The sequence below is a fragment of the Pelobates fuscus genome, chromosome 6, assembly GCF_036172605.1.
Source record: "Pelobates fuscus isolate aPelFus1 chromosome 6, aPelFus1.pri, whole genome shotgun sequence".
NCBI lineage: Eukaryota > Metazoa > Chordata > Amphibia > Anura > Pelobatidae > Pelobates > Pelobates fuscus.
This window is the reverse complement of record NC_086322.1, coordinates 100,174,523-100,192,445: the sequence shown is the minus strand read 5'-3', so window position 1 is coordinate 100,192,445 and position 17,923 is coordinate 100,174,523. Positions and strand designations below refer to the sequence as shown.

Below are 17,923 nucleotides of genomic sequence, written 5' to 3'. Positions count from 1 at the left end.
GGTAAGCTACTGTAATAAAAATCACTACATTGTGCTCAGCTACATCTCCTGAGTACAGAATGTCCCTCTGCACATACTTTTTCATTTCTACTGAAAATTACAGGGCTGAATTTATAACCTGCTCTGTAAAAATTTTTTTATTTGAAAATCCTATGCTTAACCCTAATCATAACCCTAATACTAGCCTTAATCCTAATTGTAATCCTCAGCCTTGCAATAGTGTTAGAAGGATTCAATCTTCTGATGTCAGCATAGCAAATCCATTGCTGATTTCAGGTATTGATTAACATCTGGAACTCCTTAGTGTGAGCAGTGAATTAATACCGCACTGTAGCACTGGGAGCACTGCAAACAGAGCATACGTAAGCTTGGGGCCACTAATTCTGGTCCCAGCTCACAGATGTGAGCCCTTGGTATCAAATTATACCTAGGATTTTCAGTTACGATCAAGGAAATGGTCCCTACTGGTAAAATACTGCATGAGAAAATTATTCCATTATTCAACATTTAATGGAATAATTCCATGTGTCATGTAGGGGTTAAAAGGGACCTACTGGATACCGCACTCACCAGGTAAGCCAGGTGCTCTGACACCAAGACTGGCCAGGCCTCCTTTCCAAGATATGCAGAATAAATAACGGTTCAGACACTCCGGGATAACAAAAAACTGCTTTATTGGTAAAGACCCTGTAGGGTCCAAACGTTGCTGTTTTTGCACCAATAAAGCTGTTCTTTTTTGTTATCCCGGAGTGCCTGAACCGTTATTTATTCTGCATATCTTTGAAGGGGTTAAAAGGGGCATGGCCAAAGGAGCTTGCAATCTAAAAATCAACAAATGAATCACAAAAAAGCAAGGCCTAAACACATCATAATAGTGTAGGAATATGGCTTCCTAGAATCAAATGTCTCATTTAAAGCTTACACCAAAATAATCTACCATCAAAGTGTGCTCCATGGACCGAGTTTAAAACACATACACACAAACACAAGACTCACTTGGTGGCCAGAAACTGAAGCAACAGCTTCAACAGCAATTCATTTTTGTTTACTTACTTGGGTTGCCCAAACCTGCAGGAAACATGAGGCGACCTATTATCTCTATTATATCTGTTTATTGTGAACAGACACCATATAATTAAGCATTAAAGGCTTACTCTAAGCATCATAACCATTACAGACTGCTGTAATGGTTTTAATGCCAGGAGTACTCTTGTCCCCACGGGGCTCTAGGGCTTCTTGTGGCTCCAGTGATCCTCTTCCAGATTCTGCATAGCTGGAAGCCGTTCCAGTAGCCATATACTGGCTGAGCGTGAGAACGAATGAATGGCACACTGTGCATGAAGATTTGCACAGAATTGACAATTGCCAGCCTAGAAATTCTTGTTCTGGCCTGGCTGATGACACACCATGATGCTGCTGTAGTTACACCTCCAGCCGCTAAGGGGTTAAACTCTGATTGTGTAGTTTTTTTTCACTGTGATACAATGGACATACAGTCTGCAGGCACTATGACCACTTTAAAACACTAAGTGCTTACGATGTTTGGAGTAGCCTGTGAATTCTTTCTGTATAATAAGCAGCAAAGCTCTCTGAATGTACTACTATGAAACGTTTTATGTATCCATGCCCAAGCTGTTTTATGTATTAGGTGTTCTGAGAATAATACACACGTTATAGACTTAGCATAGAAGATTATACAATAATAATAATACATGCATTAATAGCTAAGAGAAACTGCAATGTGGAACAAAATACCAAGATAAACAGAGTGCAATACATTTCTAAATGACCCTCTACGAAAATAACTTTTTATATCCCATTAAAATTGTGTTAATGTGTATCCGTGACTGTGATTGCATAAGATCATTGCAGAAAGTGAAATTAAAACACATACATTTCTAAGAAACTGAATCATAAGAAACAATCACAATAACAGGGAGACATAGCATTTACACGTCTTGCCAACACAGTGACATTTCCAGTAGAGAGGTGTCTTGTCAAAATCTGTAACATGGATCTTCAAATACTTCCTCCTCCTACTAACACCTGGCACACATTATTTCTGTATGTTGCCAATATTAATTCATACAGTAAATTATTATTAAATTCCATGGAGCAAACCTGCTATTAGAGCAGTTTAGGAAAGTCTACTGCATAACTTATGTTACATAGCTTCAAGCACATAAAAAAGTCCTTTTAAACACTTCATTAGCAATTCAATTACCTGTGTACTGATAGATCGTGTCCCATCTGTTGCCACTACTGTCAAGTTGTAATTAGATTTCTGTTCTGCATCGAGAGGTCCAGCAACAATGATAGTTCCAGTGCCCTTGTCCACATCAAACCTGCTGTCGTAGTTTCCACCTGGATTAAAAAAAAAATGAGTAAGAATGCTCATAACAAATGTTATTTGTGTGCTGTATGTGTGCTTTTACAACAGATAACAGAGCATAGAAGAACACACTCCAATCAACTATTTCAACAACACAAAAGTGATCAGTTGCAATCATGATAGATGATTACAATTTTGCATTACAAGATGACACGGTTAACACCACCACAAAAAAAACAAAACAGAAAACACACATCGACAAAAACAGAAAATACATGTTATATCACAATATCAACTATACTTAGACAAAGAAAACCAGTGTTTGTGTTTTGCAGTATATCTTGACTTGGAAAAAAGAAAGCTGCAAACATTAACAATTGGTAAAAAAAAATTGTTTAGTGTCCATCAGGGCCAGATTACCATAGGGGCTATCGGAGCAGTAGCTCCAGGCCCATGCTTTGACCTGTATAATTACAAAAAAGTATCCCATTTATCATGGAATAGGCTTCTGACACTACAGTGGAACTCCAGTCATATTATACCTTTTTTTTTTTTTATTCCCAGTATTCAGTCTGTACTGTGCACACAATCTGGGTGTCATGGTGTTTACATATTCTGAAAGCCAAATATGTGCTATCAGGTGTTGTGGACCAGCAGGAGGTGGTGTGGACCAGTGGTAGGTTTGCTATATGTCACACATGTCATCAATAACAAATATGACAATGAAAAGATAAAATGTAAAGATAACTTCTCTCGTAAGACAACTTATTTTTCAGCTCCAGGAGGTCTAAATCCAGGCACTAGTGTCTGGTGGAAATCATTTAACCCCAGCCATGTTGCCACTAAACTGATTTAGATGAGTGATGGTCAACAAAGAAATGAATAGAAAATAAATATGAAATTTACTAATAAGACATCTGTTCTGAAATACAATCAACACACAAGATCAATTCTGCGAAAATGTAGCAAAATACCAAGCTACAGAAACAGGAGATCTCAGAAATACGATGTTATGAGATCTTAGCAGATACCTTCTGCTATACAGCTGTGATCACAAGCCATCTGAAGGATGTAAAATACTTCACTAGCGTCTCCTGGCAGCGTGCATTGCAGAGAAAGAAAGAAAGAAAGCACAGAAAACATGGGATGTCAATGGACAGGTTTTAGAGACATAGCAACATGGAATGAGGAATTCTGGAAAAATACAGATCACTATATGTTTGGATCTGTGCAAGTCATGCACACTTTTACATTTCATATATGTATATAGAATTATACACATATATATTCCAGTGAGCAAACGTATAAACAAATACATACATGTTACACATATATAGGCAGAGTCTTAAAACAAAAAAAAATATTTTATACTTTGGTTACAATGATTAAAAAATAATTAAAGCAACACATTTTACTTTACAAGTATCTTGAACGGCACAAAAAGCATTAGTCTCTCTTTTGTGCTCCCCCCGCAGACACTGTGCTTTGATGTAATATTGTTATTTCAATAAAGGACGACTTTGAAGTCCACATTATTAAGTCCAAACCGTAAATGTTATATTTGAACCAAGCGCCACCGATGTGCTTGCAACACCTTTAACATACACTAAACAGAAACGGTAAAACTGTAGCAATGTAAAAAAAAGTGCATCTTATTAAGTTTGTCATTAAAACAATATTTTTTTATATTTTATATATTTGCACTTATTTAAATCTGTAGGATTTTTATTATTATTTTTAATGATGAATACGCATATACTAACTTATCTGCACTTTCACGGTTTACAGCATAATGGCCTTGATCATCAGATGACAACATTGCAGAATGTTAGCAGTTAATCAGTTTAACTTGTAAAATACCAGGATCTGTTTGGTTTGTTGGAAGCACAGAATATACACAAACTTATGTGCACAAACCAGCACTTATTTTCTCTAGAGTGCTCATGGATAATTGGAATACAGTTTACAAATAATAATGGCATTCCTAGATGGCTTACCGCTGCACTAAAACCCGGTCTACTTTCAAATAGTAACTGCACACATATTTACTACATTAGTAACAACCCCTGGATGTTGGGCTAAGGCAACATCCCCAGGACGTATTTGAAACCCAGGGTAATCTGAATGGACCTTTCCTGGATAAATACTTAATTATTATTTGAATTGGATGACAAGAACATTGTTCTGTTGTGAATACGGTTTTTGATGGCTATATTTATGCTTTTCAGAGGACATAGCAGGGACTGGATGTTGGATTCCATTTTTTACCCAATTTTTATTTAGATTTAGTGGGCCCCTAATCTAAATAAAGAGGGGGTCACTATAGTGTTAGCAATACAGGTTTGTCAAAGTTTTCCTTTAAGGGAAGAAGTGTTTCAATGCTCCCTAAAATGCACATAATTTGGGGCTTCTCCAAATGCTCTGCTTTCCTAGGCTCTGTTTCCATATCAGAATGCAAATTAGTTTTTTAGAGTGGGAAAAAAAAGTTACGTTGTAACCTTGAATGCACATTAAATTGCAGCACTTCTACCCTCAGGCTTGGCTTTCATTCAGTTACAATGTTGCCTTCAGCAGACTTACCATAATACTATCAAATGCAGCCTTCCTATTGATCTTATTATTAAGTGATACTGTCAGTCACATTGTAGTTTGTGAGATTTTCTTTTTTATTTACACCAGTAAGCACTATAGCAACAGATTGTGGGGTGAAACAAATATCATTCTGCTATACAACAATGAAAGTTAGACCAGGTGCAATCACTAGAAGATCATCCACTCCCTGTGGCAATTTACTTGGAAAAAGATCAACAAGCTTGAAAATAGAATCATGGGAGTTTGCGTTCATTTGCATCAAATGTCTTTCAGAGTCTTTGCAGAATTCCTTAATTGCAAATTAAAACTGAATAAAAATGAAGAATAGTTCTCCTGTGTGTAATAGCTAGTACATGCACAGGCTAACTTTTCTGCCTCAGTCTAAGCCCTGATCTTTTACGAGATAGTTTAAATTACGCAGTTTGCTTGTTTGGTTTGTAATACTGTACTAATGTGATTTTTGCGAATTCTTATGTGAATCATCTAAACATGTTCCCGTTTCCTCTATAAAATGTTAAATGAAGATAATGTAAGGTGCAGATGCATGCTTGACTATAGTCTATGTACAATCTTCTGTTCTTAGAGAAATGCAAGGAAATTGTTTTATTAAAAATATATGTCAAGCTGCTAACACAGTTTAACTGTCGTATTGATAACAAATCCCAAATTACATTCTTTATTTTACATTGCAATATCCGCTGCACTTTCAACTGTTCTCTCAAACCCAGAGATTCATAGACAAAAACATTTTAAAAGAGTTGAGAATAGACCTTTAGCATGTATACTCTGGCAGCCTAGATTCTTGGAACAATGAAGTTATATAAAAAAATCAAAAATGCACATTCTGATCTCACTAGTTCCGGTGTAAGTATGAATAAGAGATTCTACAGAGTATTTGAAAGAGTAATATACAGTTTATCTGATAGATCACACACATATGTCACATACAGAGACAGGAAGATGGAGGATACTTAGCTGTGAGGCATTTATTATGAGAAAATAGTGTAATTTAGGGGTTTTGGCAAGATCAAAAGCAACCACTGAAAGTAAAATAGTTTATTGCCTCCAGAACCTTGAAATGGAATTATTTTTTTTCCCTCTAATACACACTTAACTACTTCACTACCTAAATAGAGTATAATTTTTTTTTTCATATACAGGTGGTCCTCACTTTACGACCTACCTGTTTTACGATGGCTTGCACTTACGACCAGCTCTCTAGTGTGGGGATTCAAGGGATTTCCCATATTAGACAGCTGGTCTATGTTCGGGGAATTTACCAGCATCTAAAATATGCACACAAATAAGGAAGTCCGGAGTCTGTGTGCTGGGTGTACAACTAATTAACAATAACTCTGGAGGCGCAGAGTATCAAGCTGAAACACTGCATATCTAGACTTCTACCACAATGGCTACTTCAAATCACTGAAGTGGTCATGGTGGTTGGAGAAATCATTAATGACAGTCTCTCCAAAAGAGCAGTTGAAAATCACTCCACTGGCACATTATTACTTAGAGAAGCGGAATTAAAGGGTTACTTCCAAGAGTACCCTTACTCAGTTCCACCGTAAAGAAGCAAACTGTTTAGCAATCGTTTGCCCTCTTACCTGGGTCCCCGCTGGGCTCCAAGTCTCTTTTCCCTCTGGTGATGTGTTTCCGGCTTCTGCTAAGCTAATAGCACACCTTGCAAGAAAAACGTGCACAAAATTGACATTAGCCAGCCCAAACTCTTGTTCCAGAACTGGCTAATGACATCCCAATGATCCTGCTGGAGGTGGAGTTAAACCTACAGCAGAAAAGTGGTTGAACTCCGTATGGGCAGCATTTTATACTTAAACACTGCACATACACACTCCAAGCACCATCACTACTTCAAATCACTATGAGGGTCTAAATATGTATAACTGGGTAATGCTAGGTCTTGGTAATTCCATGAGCTTATTGACCTCTCTCTAATAGTTACTATAATCATAGGATTATTACCCAATCATCAAACATACTGTACAGCGGAAACCTGCATATTATTCTTATTATTACTAGTTAAGAAAGTCCCTGTTTTCATAACAATGTTACAAAGGCTCTAGTGTGACATTGTATAAAGCGAATAGTACGAGACTCATCAACAGTAATTTTCCCTGCTGCTCAAGTACTTCTGATGACTGCCAAGGTGCCTGGCTATTAATAGGAGAAAAACATGCATTTAAGATTGCCAGCAATCAAACAGGAAATGCTCTAAAATATTGGCAGAGGAATAAGAACAATTACCTTTCATGGAAATTGAAAAGCTTTTAAATTAGGATTCTACCTAGAGGGGAGGATTTTAGAGATAAGCTCATTTTAGCAGAGCGCTCATCACCTCTCCTTTATTCCATACATGTTCATCAACAATACTTGCATGTTTCATTCTACCCACTGCACAACCCTGCAGAATATGCTAGCACAGTGTTATTAATAATAAATATATATAAAAAAAATATCTATAATGGAATGCATCAAGCAACGCAATTCCTAAAGCTTGCTGCAGTGGTTATAGTGCCCTGACACTGTCCTACAGTTAGCAGTCAAACAGGAGTGCCTATTGCCCTTCCACCAACTCCAATCCTGCCGATGAGCTAAGCACATCCTAATACAGGGACAAGCTTGGTAAATAAGAGCACTCGGTTGACCTTCTTATCCAGTTAGAGTGGCTCTGCATGGCTGAGTTAATCTCCTTGCAACTAACTGGAAGCTTCATGCAGGAGCTTCTGTCAGCAAAAGAGGTGACAGAGGGTGCCCAATGGGACAGTCCCAGGCAAGTTGTCAAACTGTTCTTAATGGTATTAATACTGGATGTGGTAGTGCTAGTATTTCTTTAGATTGCTGAAATATTAGAGTGTAAAATACACACACTTAGATAAAGTAGTCGCATAAGATAAGCACAGACATTCGGTAGGCTCAGAGCGATAGACTGTGCTTTAATAGTTAAAAAGGTTTTATAAAAATAATGGATACTTTGACAGAAAAGTAAATTAGTCGCCACATTCTATTTGACCCTTCGCAACTTGACCAGCACTTCAAATAACAGCCGTGTAATAAAGCAATAAAAATTACACAACTATTAATCAGCATACTTACAAGCCTTTCCTAAATTCATTAATGTTTTACAATCATATTTCTCAAACAGACAGAGATGGAATTTTGCCTTCACGGTCCTGAAATAATCGTACATACTTACCAGTAATGTCAAACCACATCGGTGAACCCACAGGTTGCGCAGTTATCACGCCAATCATATGAGCAACAGGATCACTTTCCATTACAGTAAAGGTGAAAAATTGTTCATCAAACAAAATTGGTTCCTTTAATGGCATTGGTTTTGTAATCCATTCTATATGTAAGCGAACACTTGATGATTTCTGAGGTCTTCCATTATCAACTGCTTTAATCTAGAGGAAGAAAATAAAACATATATATCAAAACTGAAGCAATTGTTAAATGCAGCAAGGAAAAAAATATATATATATTTTTTTATGGAGAGTAAATACATGTTGTTTCCTTCTTATGTGTTTACTTGGCCACAAAAGAAGGGGCAAAGTTAAATACACAGTCGTTGGGGAAAAAATACCACTTACATTTGTTTTGCAACTAAAGGGGACATTGCATGAAAATTGTTTAAAGGGACACTATAGGCATCAAAACAACTTTAGCTTAATGAATCAGATTTAGTGTATAGATCATGCCCCTGCAGTCTCACCGCTCAATTATCTGCCATTTAGTAGTTAAATCACTTTTGTTTCTCTTTATGCTGTCCTAGCCAAATCTCCCCTAACTGTAACACACACAGCCTACATAAGCAAAATGGTTTAATTTTTAATCAGATGTTGACGTTCTGTAGATGTTTTTATCTAATGTTCTGTAAATTGAACTTTAATCACCCACAGGAGACTCTTGCAGGCTCTATAAGGCTATTAATAGTACAGGAGATAATGAATTCTAGATTAAACAGAATGTGCAATAAAGGAATCTGAAATATTTACATTCCTTTTCAGAAAGTGTAGGAAGGGCGTGCAAGTCGCATGCAGAAAGTTGGAACTTTGACTGTATAAATTGATTTAACACCTAAATGGCAGAGAATTTAGCAGTGAGACTGCAGGGCATGATCTATATGCCCAAATTGCTATTGTTTTGGTGTATAGTACCCTTTAACCAAAAAGGTTTGTATGTTGCATACAAAGGGTTATGATATTTACAGCATTTCAACAGATGCAATCACTTTCACCAAAAACAAAAGTATCTAACCTTACTGAAAATTGATTTACTAATAACTATGGCATCAATGTCAAACTTGTGGAAAGAAAACACATCAGAGATTATAAAATTAATCCAATTTTATTTTTGCCACTTCAGCGGGAGTGCAACTAACATTTATTTTTTACTTTCATGACATTGTGCATGTATGTTTGATTAGTGGTTCTCGTATCTTTCTTTGGCTCTGCAAACTCACGGAAAAGTAATTCGTAACTCTTGGACACAGGTTTAGTTGTTTTGGCTGTATTTTCTATCTTTAGCTATTGTAGTATCACTATCATTATTTTCTGCAAGACACTAGGAAGTTTAATTCCACAACACCTGGGGATTTTACCATTTCACCATTCCTGCTCAAGCATACTGCATTTGAAGTGTAACAACAAGGATGATTAGAATACATTGATTTGTATGACATTCATTTAATGGAGGATATCTAATATTCATAGTGAAAAGGATCACACTCTGAGTGTCAATCTGGAACTCGGTGGATTTGCTGTAAAAGAACGCGAGTGTTTGACACATTTTAATATATAACACACATACCGTGCAATGTGTGGATACAGTGTGCAAATACTGGACACAAAAAGAAAAAACAATAAAAGCTGCGCCTAATAACAGTCAAAAAACTATAGTCCAAAAAAAAAATAAATAGATGGATAAAAGGGAGAAAGTCTTATCTAAGAGTGTCCCGTGCAGTCGTCTAGTACGGCAGTATTCAGTCTGCAATAAATGTCCTCGTTTGATTCTTCCTTGTAGATCCACTCAAATATAGGAGACAAAAGGGTATATACAGGAAGCCGGATAGTGTAGTAAGTTAAAATATAAGTGAATAAAATATATAAAACTTGTGAATGTAAACTCACATTTGAGAGAGCTAAAACCAGCTCAGGTGGAAAGGGCGTTCAGCGGTATAATCCCCGCTTATGGGATATACAGTGGGTATCCTCCGTCTGTGGGAAATTTCCTCCGTTCTTGATACAATAGGCACTCGGGTAGAAAGAAACAACCAATAGTGCACACTGGATAAAAAGCTGATTGTAAAATAAAGAAATAAAATGGGTACTCACAAGGGGGGAGCAGAACAGCTGCTCTCTTTTGATAGCGCTGGTGGTATTATCCCCACCTAGGATTACTTGGAGTCCAGAGTGATGATTAAAATGCCAGGTAAAAATTGGATAAATATGTATTAAAAAAAAATTACAATTAAAAGTAACAAATTATACTTTAATATTTAAAATACATAATATTATAACCATAAACGCGTTTCGCCAATACGGCGTTATCAATATGGGAAAGTAGGACCTGATACCTGGCAGAGAGAGCATTAAATAGCAAATACAATACTTTAAAATTGGCGCCAAAAATTAGGCAACCAATCACAGAGAGAGTAAAAACTAATATAAAAAAACATATTAAGAATAGTTAAAATCAGTTATGGAGTGGTTACAAATTGTAATTATAGCAGCAGTGTACCAATACATATGTAAAACGAACTTTTATACTGAAGAAAATTATAAACATATATTTAATATAGCTCGGTCACATGACCGGCATAGACACCCAGGGGGGTAATGGGAGATGTAGTCGGACGCCGGCAAGCACTGCGCAGCTGCCGGCGTCCCAATAGGAGATCGGCTGGGAAGGGGGCACGGTCTGTATCACGTCAGCACGCACTCAAACGTGCGGCCGACGTGAAGGGGAGGAACGACGGCTCGCACGAGACTGCGGCCGTCGATATGGGAGGGGAATGGGTCTATGACGCGGCGGGTGGAAGCCGTCGTCATAGAAACTGACAACAAAGTGCCGGTCGGCTCGCACACAGCTGCGGCCGGCTAGAGGAATGGGGAATAATAAAAAGGATAAAATATATATAATAAAAAATCATATATATCGAAACACATCAAGTAAAATATAACATGTCTGATCACATAAAGCAGTGTGACCAGACATGATGAGAGAAAAAGGGAGATACAAAAACGGAGTGGGAAATAACTTAAAGTGGTAGCTGTAAAAATCAAGTAAAATCCTGAGAGAGTACAATATAGGTAAAAGAGATAGTAGCAGCAGTGTAAACAGTTATAGGAAGTTAAACAAGTCAAAATCAACATTCAGACCATGGGGGGCAAGGGTTTGGAGTGTGTGAACCCACTCCATTTCTTTTTTACCTAAAATCTTTTTAATATTACCACCCCTCCATGGAACAACACATTTTTTTATCCCAATACATTTTAACATTTTAGGGTCTTTGTTATGTATAATAAAGTGTTTGGATACTGAATGATTCAGGTATCCATTTTTGATATTTCTGCAATGCTCGCTTAAGCGCGTCTTTAGGCACCTTGTGGTCATTCCAACATATTGGAGGCCACAAGGGCACTCAAGCAGATATATAACATTTTTTGTAGAGCAATTAATAAAATCGTTTATTTTAAAAACCTTGTTTGTCCTTTTTTGTCCTTAATTGCTCTTTTAAAATAAACGATTTTTTTAAAATAAACGATTTTATTAATTGCTCTACAAAAAATGTTATATATCTGCTTGAGTGCCCTTGTGGCCTCCAATATGTTGGAATGACCACAAGGTGCCTAAAGACGCGCTTAAGCGAGCATTGCAGAAATATCAAAAATGGATACCTGAATCATTCAGTATCCAAACACTTTATTATACATAACAAAGACCCTAAAATGTTAAAATGTATTGGGATAAAAAAATGTGTTGTTCCATGGAGGGGTGGTAATATTAAAAAGATTTTAGGTAAAAAAGAAATGGAGTGGGTTCACACACTCCAAACCCTTGCCCCCCATGGTCTGAATGTTGATTTTGACTTGTTTAACTTCCTATAACTGTTTACACTGCTGCTACTATCTCTTTTACCTATATTGTACTCTCTCAGGATTTTACTTGATTTTTACAGCTACCACTTTAAGTTATTTCCCACTCCGTTTTTGTATCTCCCTTTTTCTCTCATCATGTCTGGTCACACTGCTTTATGTGATCAGACATGTTATATTTTACTTGATGTGTTTCGATATATATGATTTTTTATTATATATATTTTATCCTTTTTATTATTCCCCATTCCTCTAGCCGGCCGCAGCTGTGTGCGAGCCGACCGGCACTTTGTTGTCAGTTTCTATGACGACGGCTTCCACCCGCCGCGTCATAGACCCATTCCCCTCCCATATCGACGGCCGCAGTCTCGTGCGAGCCGTCGTTCCTCCCCTTCACGTCGGCCGCACGTTTGAGTGCGTGCTGACGTGATACAGACCGTGCCCCCTTCCCAGCCGATCTCCTATTGGGACGCCGGCAGCTGCGCAGTGCTTGCCGGCGTCCGACTACATCTCCCATTACCCCCCTGGGTGTCTATGCCGGTCATGTGACCGAGCTATATTAAATATATGTTTATAATTTTCTTCAGTATAAAAGTTCGTTTTACATATGTATTGGTACACTGCTGCTATAATTACAATTTGTAACCACTCCATAACTGATTTTAACTATTCTTAATATGTTTTTTTATATTAGTTTTTACTCTCTCTGTGATTGGTTGCCTAATTTTTGGCGCCAATTTTAAAGTATTGTATTTGCTATTTAATGCTCTCTCTGCCAGGTATCAGGTCCTACTTTCCCATATTGATAACGCCGTATTGGCGAAACGCGTTTATGGTTATAATATTATGTATTTTAAATATTAAAGTATAATTTGTTACTTTTAATTGTAATTTTTTTTTAATACATATTTATCCAATTTTTACCTGGCATTTTAATCATCACTCTGGACTCCAAGTAATCCTAGGTGGGGATAATACCACCAGCGCTATCAAAAGAGAGCAGCTGTTCTGCTCCCCCCTTGTGAGTACCCATTTTATTTCTTTATTTTACAATCAGCTTTTTATCCAGTGTGCACTATTGGTTGTTTCTTTCTACCCGAGTGCCTATTGTATCAAGAACGGAGGAAATTTCCCACAGACGGAGGATACCCACTGTATATCCCATAAGCGGGGATTATACCGCTGAACGCCCTTTCCACCTGAGCTGGTTTTAGCTCTCTCAAATGTGAGTTTACATTCACAAGTTTTATATATTTTATTCACTTATATTTTAACTTACTACACTATCCGGCTTCCTGTATATACCCTTTTGTCTCCTATATTTGAGTGGATCTACAAGGAAGAATCAAACGAGGACATTTATTGCAGACTGAATACTGCCGTACTAGACGACTACACGGGACACTCTTAGATAAGACTTTCTCCCTTTTATCCATCTATTTATTTATTTTTTGGACTATAATTTTTTGACTGTTATTAGGCGCAGCTTTTATTGTTTTTTCTTTTTGTTATATCTCCCTTAAGGGTTTTAGAGGGATTCCCTTATCAAGTTGCTGCCTACTGTGTTATCTAGCGCTCACTCATTGTTTTGTCTTAAATACTGGACACAGCATAAGTGAAGATCCATAGGAAAATAAACCTTACATACGGATCTGTGTTTGTGGCCATAATTACAAATGTTAGCACCACATTGCAAGCACAGTTTGGCTGTATTTAGTTACATTTGAACAAAGTCAATAATTGCAATGTAAGATCCACCTCAGCCAAACTATTTACTTAAAAGGGAATCAATCATTAATGATGAGGGGAATTGAATGAAATCGATTGTTGCTTGTCTAACCATAAAGTGAAACACACAAAACATGCTCTATATGAGACAGGGAAGAAATGAGGAATGTCTTTAAAAGGACACTGTATGTACCCAGACCACTTCAGCCCATTGAAGTGATTTGGGTACCAACTCCCATCACCCTTAACCCTGCAAGTGTAGTGTTACCTTGCAGGGTTAAGTCCTCCTCTAGTAGCTGTTTACTAGACACCCACTAGAGGGTAAAAATACAAAATGTAGGTGAGAGCACACTAGTGGTGTACACAAAATGAATTCTGCTTTCTTAGATGACTTTTAGTCTTCTAAACAACGCTGGACGTCCTCACGCTATGCATCAGGACCCCCAACGTCGCTGGAATCCCCAAAGGAAAGCATTGAATATTGCTTTCCTATGGGGAGGTCTAATGCGCGCACGGGGCCATTGCCACGCATGCGCATTTGGTCTCCCCCACAGTGGATGTCGGAGCATGGGTGGAGACTGACCCAGTGCCGAGGGACATTGGCACTAGATTCAGGTAAGTGACTGAAGGGGTTTTAACCTCTACAGCGACGTGGGATGGGGGAGGGGGCAGGAGGCACTCCAGGATTCTACATCGCCAGGAAAACAGGTTTGTTTCATGTAAGTTTCTTTGTGACACATGCAAATAGGACCAATAGGAGAATCATTACATTGGCTATTGAATAGTCTGTAACTTACCGTGAGGATATCATACTCTCCAGAAGCAGAAAACTTCTTTGATGAAACTGCTCCAGTTTTAGGGTCAACAAAGAACATTCCTTCATCATTCCCATCCTCAATGCTGTATGATATCTCTGCATTGGGACCCGCATCCTTGTCCACAGCAAAGACTCTGTAGATTGGCTCCTTTTTGGCATTCTTCTCCTTCTCAGGTTTCTCTAGTTCTGGCAGCCTGATCTTGTAGACTTTTTGCACAAATATTGGTTTGTTGTCATTCTCATCCAACACTTTAACAATTATTCTTGCAATAGTGGACTTTGGAGGATGCCCGTTGTCTGTTATAATCACCTGTTTGAAAAAAAATAAAAAATAAAAATTAAATAATCCCTCTCATTCGAAAAAAACTGCGGTTATCCAACATGCACTGAGCCGGCAGAAATCCTACTCCTTCACACAAATATCCCACTGGCCAAATAAAAATAAAAAATAAAAAAAAAATCTTCCTACCATTATTGATTTTAGCAGCAAAATCACCGATCCACTTACACTGGAGATCACCTCAGGTCCCCACGATGGCAGAATGGAGACAAAAAGATGAAGACAATAGCCAAATGAAAGAACTTACTGCTTTATCAAATAATTATTCTCATGCTCGCTATGTTAAAATCTGGCATCCCTGGCTGCTTTACTACTCTGACAAGAGATGTCTTACTCCCACTTCTAAGTAATGATGAACTCAAACGCACCTATTACTATCAAAGCCTATACAGAACTACCTTAATTAGCTGGAGACTAGAGAACGACTTTAATGTTGTATAATTCCTCATAGTATACATTTCCCCCAGATTGTGTCCACACTGTAACAGGAAACACACATGCACTCACACACCTTGAGCACTTTAGATAATCATTATTTGATGTTATTACATTGTCTTCAACTTTGTCCTCAATACTTGAGCTATGTTTCCTTCAATGCATTCCCAGATACAAATTGTACATTTGGTTGGTCTTGCACTATGCCACCAAGATGTATAATGCCTAATGCATTGTCTACACTGTACTGTACCGCTTTAATAAAAAAATTGAATTTAAAAAAATCTATTCAAATTATTACTTCTCACAAATGGGGGGAGGAGGGCAGGTGGGAACAACCATAACAAAACAAAGACATAAATAAACAGGAACAACTAAACAGAAATTGGTTTTGTTTGGTTAGACATATAGGTCCTGGAGCAAAGAATATTGAATTCCCTTACAATTAAATATCTTTTGAGATAATATGGATGTAGCTTGTCAGAAATATAATGTGGCCCTATCTTGATGACATGCTCATTAAAATTACCACATAACCTACTGGAAGATATAAGTGCCTGGATGTAAAAAGGGACATGTCTCTGAATTTGTCACGAAGAAAAAAACATAATGATGATAGCTGTCAAGTGTCATTTAATCTTTGGTATGAAACAGGAAAACCAATGCATATGTATTTTACCATTTGCTACTTAAATCCTGCCACTCATATGACACTGTTGTAAGACCATTTTACCATCAATGTGACATTAACGTGAGCAGCAAAGGCATTATGAAAAGATCTAGCTTTACAAGTAAGATTTATGTCAACCACCATCATTTATTTAATAACCCTGAAAAGTAATGATTGGTATTTAAATAGGAGACAAGCAAAAAAATGTAGTGCAAATTAAACTCAAAGGTAGATATAAACCAAACTGAAGTGATAATAAAAGGGAATGTTGTAATTCTTAATAAACGATTATGACTGCTGAAAAATTTAATTGGGAACTGTAATATAAAAATCTGATACTTTGAATCCTTACTGTTTTTAGTGTGTTAGTGAGTGCACTTCTGGAGTGTAGTCAATCTAACACCAAATGAATGTTAAGACATTCTTCCTAGTTTTGCAGGTAACCAGACTAGAATCTCTAGGAATTTACGTGTGTGTTACATCACCACTAGTTCAAATTGCAATGGTTGGCAAATTCATGGATTGCTGCTCCTCTCTCTTTTCATTTGAACTGAGCTAAGGTCCTATTGTCTTCATCAGGGGTTCTGTTAAGGATCTCATAATGTGGTCACCATTGACAAACCCAAGTCGTTTTTAATGTTCTAATTCAGTAAATTTGAGTATGCTTTTAAAAGACTTTTTGCCAAACTTGCCAATGTCCATCAATGTAATGCGGTAAAGGCATTAAAATGATTACCAAACATATACTAGGTCTAACTGAGCCTTAAAGGAGATTTTATCAGTGATATTCCTTGCAACCATAACAGGGAATTTTTGGGTGAACTGTAAATGCTAAATTTCAACCCCCCCCCCCCCCCCCCCCAAAAAAAAAACATTCAAAAACAGTTTGTACTTGTTTGTTACAGACATCAATGTAGCTCTAACAAACAAAAAACAAAACAAAAAGTTGTGATTTTTAAACAAAAAATAAAGCCAAAACACTGGTGCTTGGTTTAAATCTAAACCGTGAAAACACTTACTGCATAAACCTGTGTGGAAAAGCAACTTGAAAAATATTCAAAATGCTAGGTGACAACAGATGCTTTTAATATAAGTGATAGCTGAGGGGGGTGAAAAAGTGATTTTTAAAGAAAACACATTTTTTTTTTCAGTGTTCCAAAAAATGAAAAATATACATTTAAGAAATTAATAACCATCTCTCAAGAGTATGATATGGTGTTAAAATTGTTGAAAGCTGTACAAATGTATTGCATATCCCTGATTAAATGCAATCAGGATTCCCATTTTGGCACTCGTCTATTCGGCTATGCCCACAGGATGTTAATTAACATTCCAGGCCCAAGCTTCTCTTCTCAAATTTAAAAGGGAAAAAAAAAACGTGAAGATGTCAAAGTGCTTAAAATCTTTGTTTTGGCTTAGGAAGCTCCAAAGTTTATGACCTGAAGTCTCTAAAAAAAATCCTATAGATAATTTTTTTCATGTAGTTTATACAAAATATGTTCCAGACTGGTAATGCTGCACCCTTTTTTTTTTTAACTAACCATTTAATGCCGTCTCCACTGATTACGATGAAGAGCTCACAAAGGGGAAATTAAGTTATCCTATGAACACACAGTGCCTGTTAATTCTGGAATTTACATCATCTCCCGGTTTGGTCTTCCTGGGGGTTGAAGCTATGGGCGAAGTTATTGGTTAAAGAGTTGAATGTGCCGGTCATATTCCTTAGTATTGGAAAAAAATCCTTAGCATTGAAAGCTCCTTCAGTCAATGCGCTCTAAATATGCTAATGACCCAAATTAACAGATTTAGGATGTAAGTTAAGATTATAGAGAAATGTATTTCTGCTAAGTTTTACTAACAAATTAAAAAAAAAAAACAATTTAGCCAATGA

The 17,923-nt window shown here is 37.1% G+C and overlaps 1 protein-coding gene across 4 annotated transcripts in view; it reads right to left on the bottom strand.

Moving 5' to 3' along the window:
• The window catches only part of FAT1 (FAT atypical cadherin 1), a 173,990-nt gene that overhangs the window by 68,872 nt on the left and 87,195 nt on the right, over window positions 1-17,923 (bottom strand). For all 4 annotated transcript variants that reach the window (XM_063458085.1, XM_063458086.1, XM_063458088.1 and 1 more), the window contains exons 5-7: window positions 14,568-14,897; window positions 8,139-8,349; window positions 2,225-2,364 (exon numbers count right to left, since the gene is read on the bottom strand). In XM_063458085.1, the coding sequence (XP_063314155.1) occupies window positions 2,225-2,364; window positions 8,139-8,349; window positions 14,568-14,897 (681 nt within the window). The remainder of the gene's footprint in view (window positions 1-2,224; window positions 2,365-8,138; window positions 8,350-14,567; window positions 14,898-17,923) is intronic.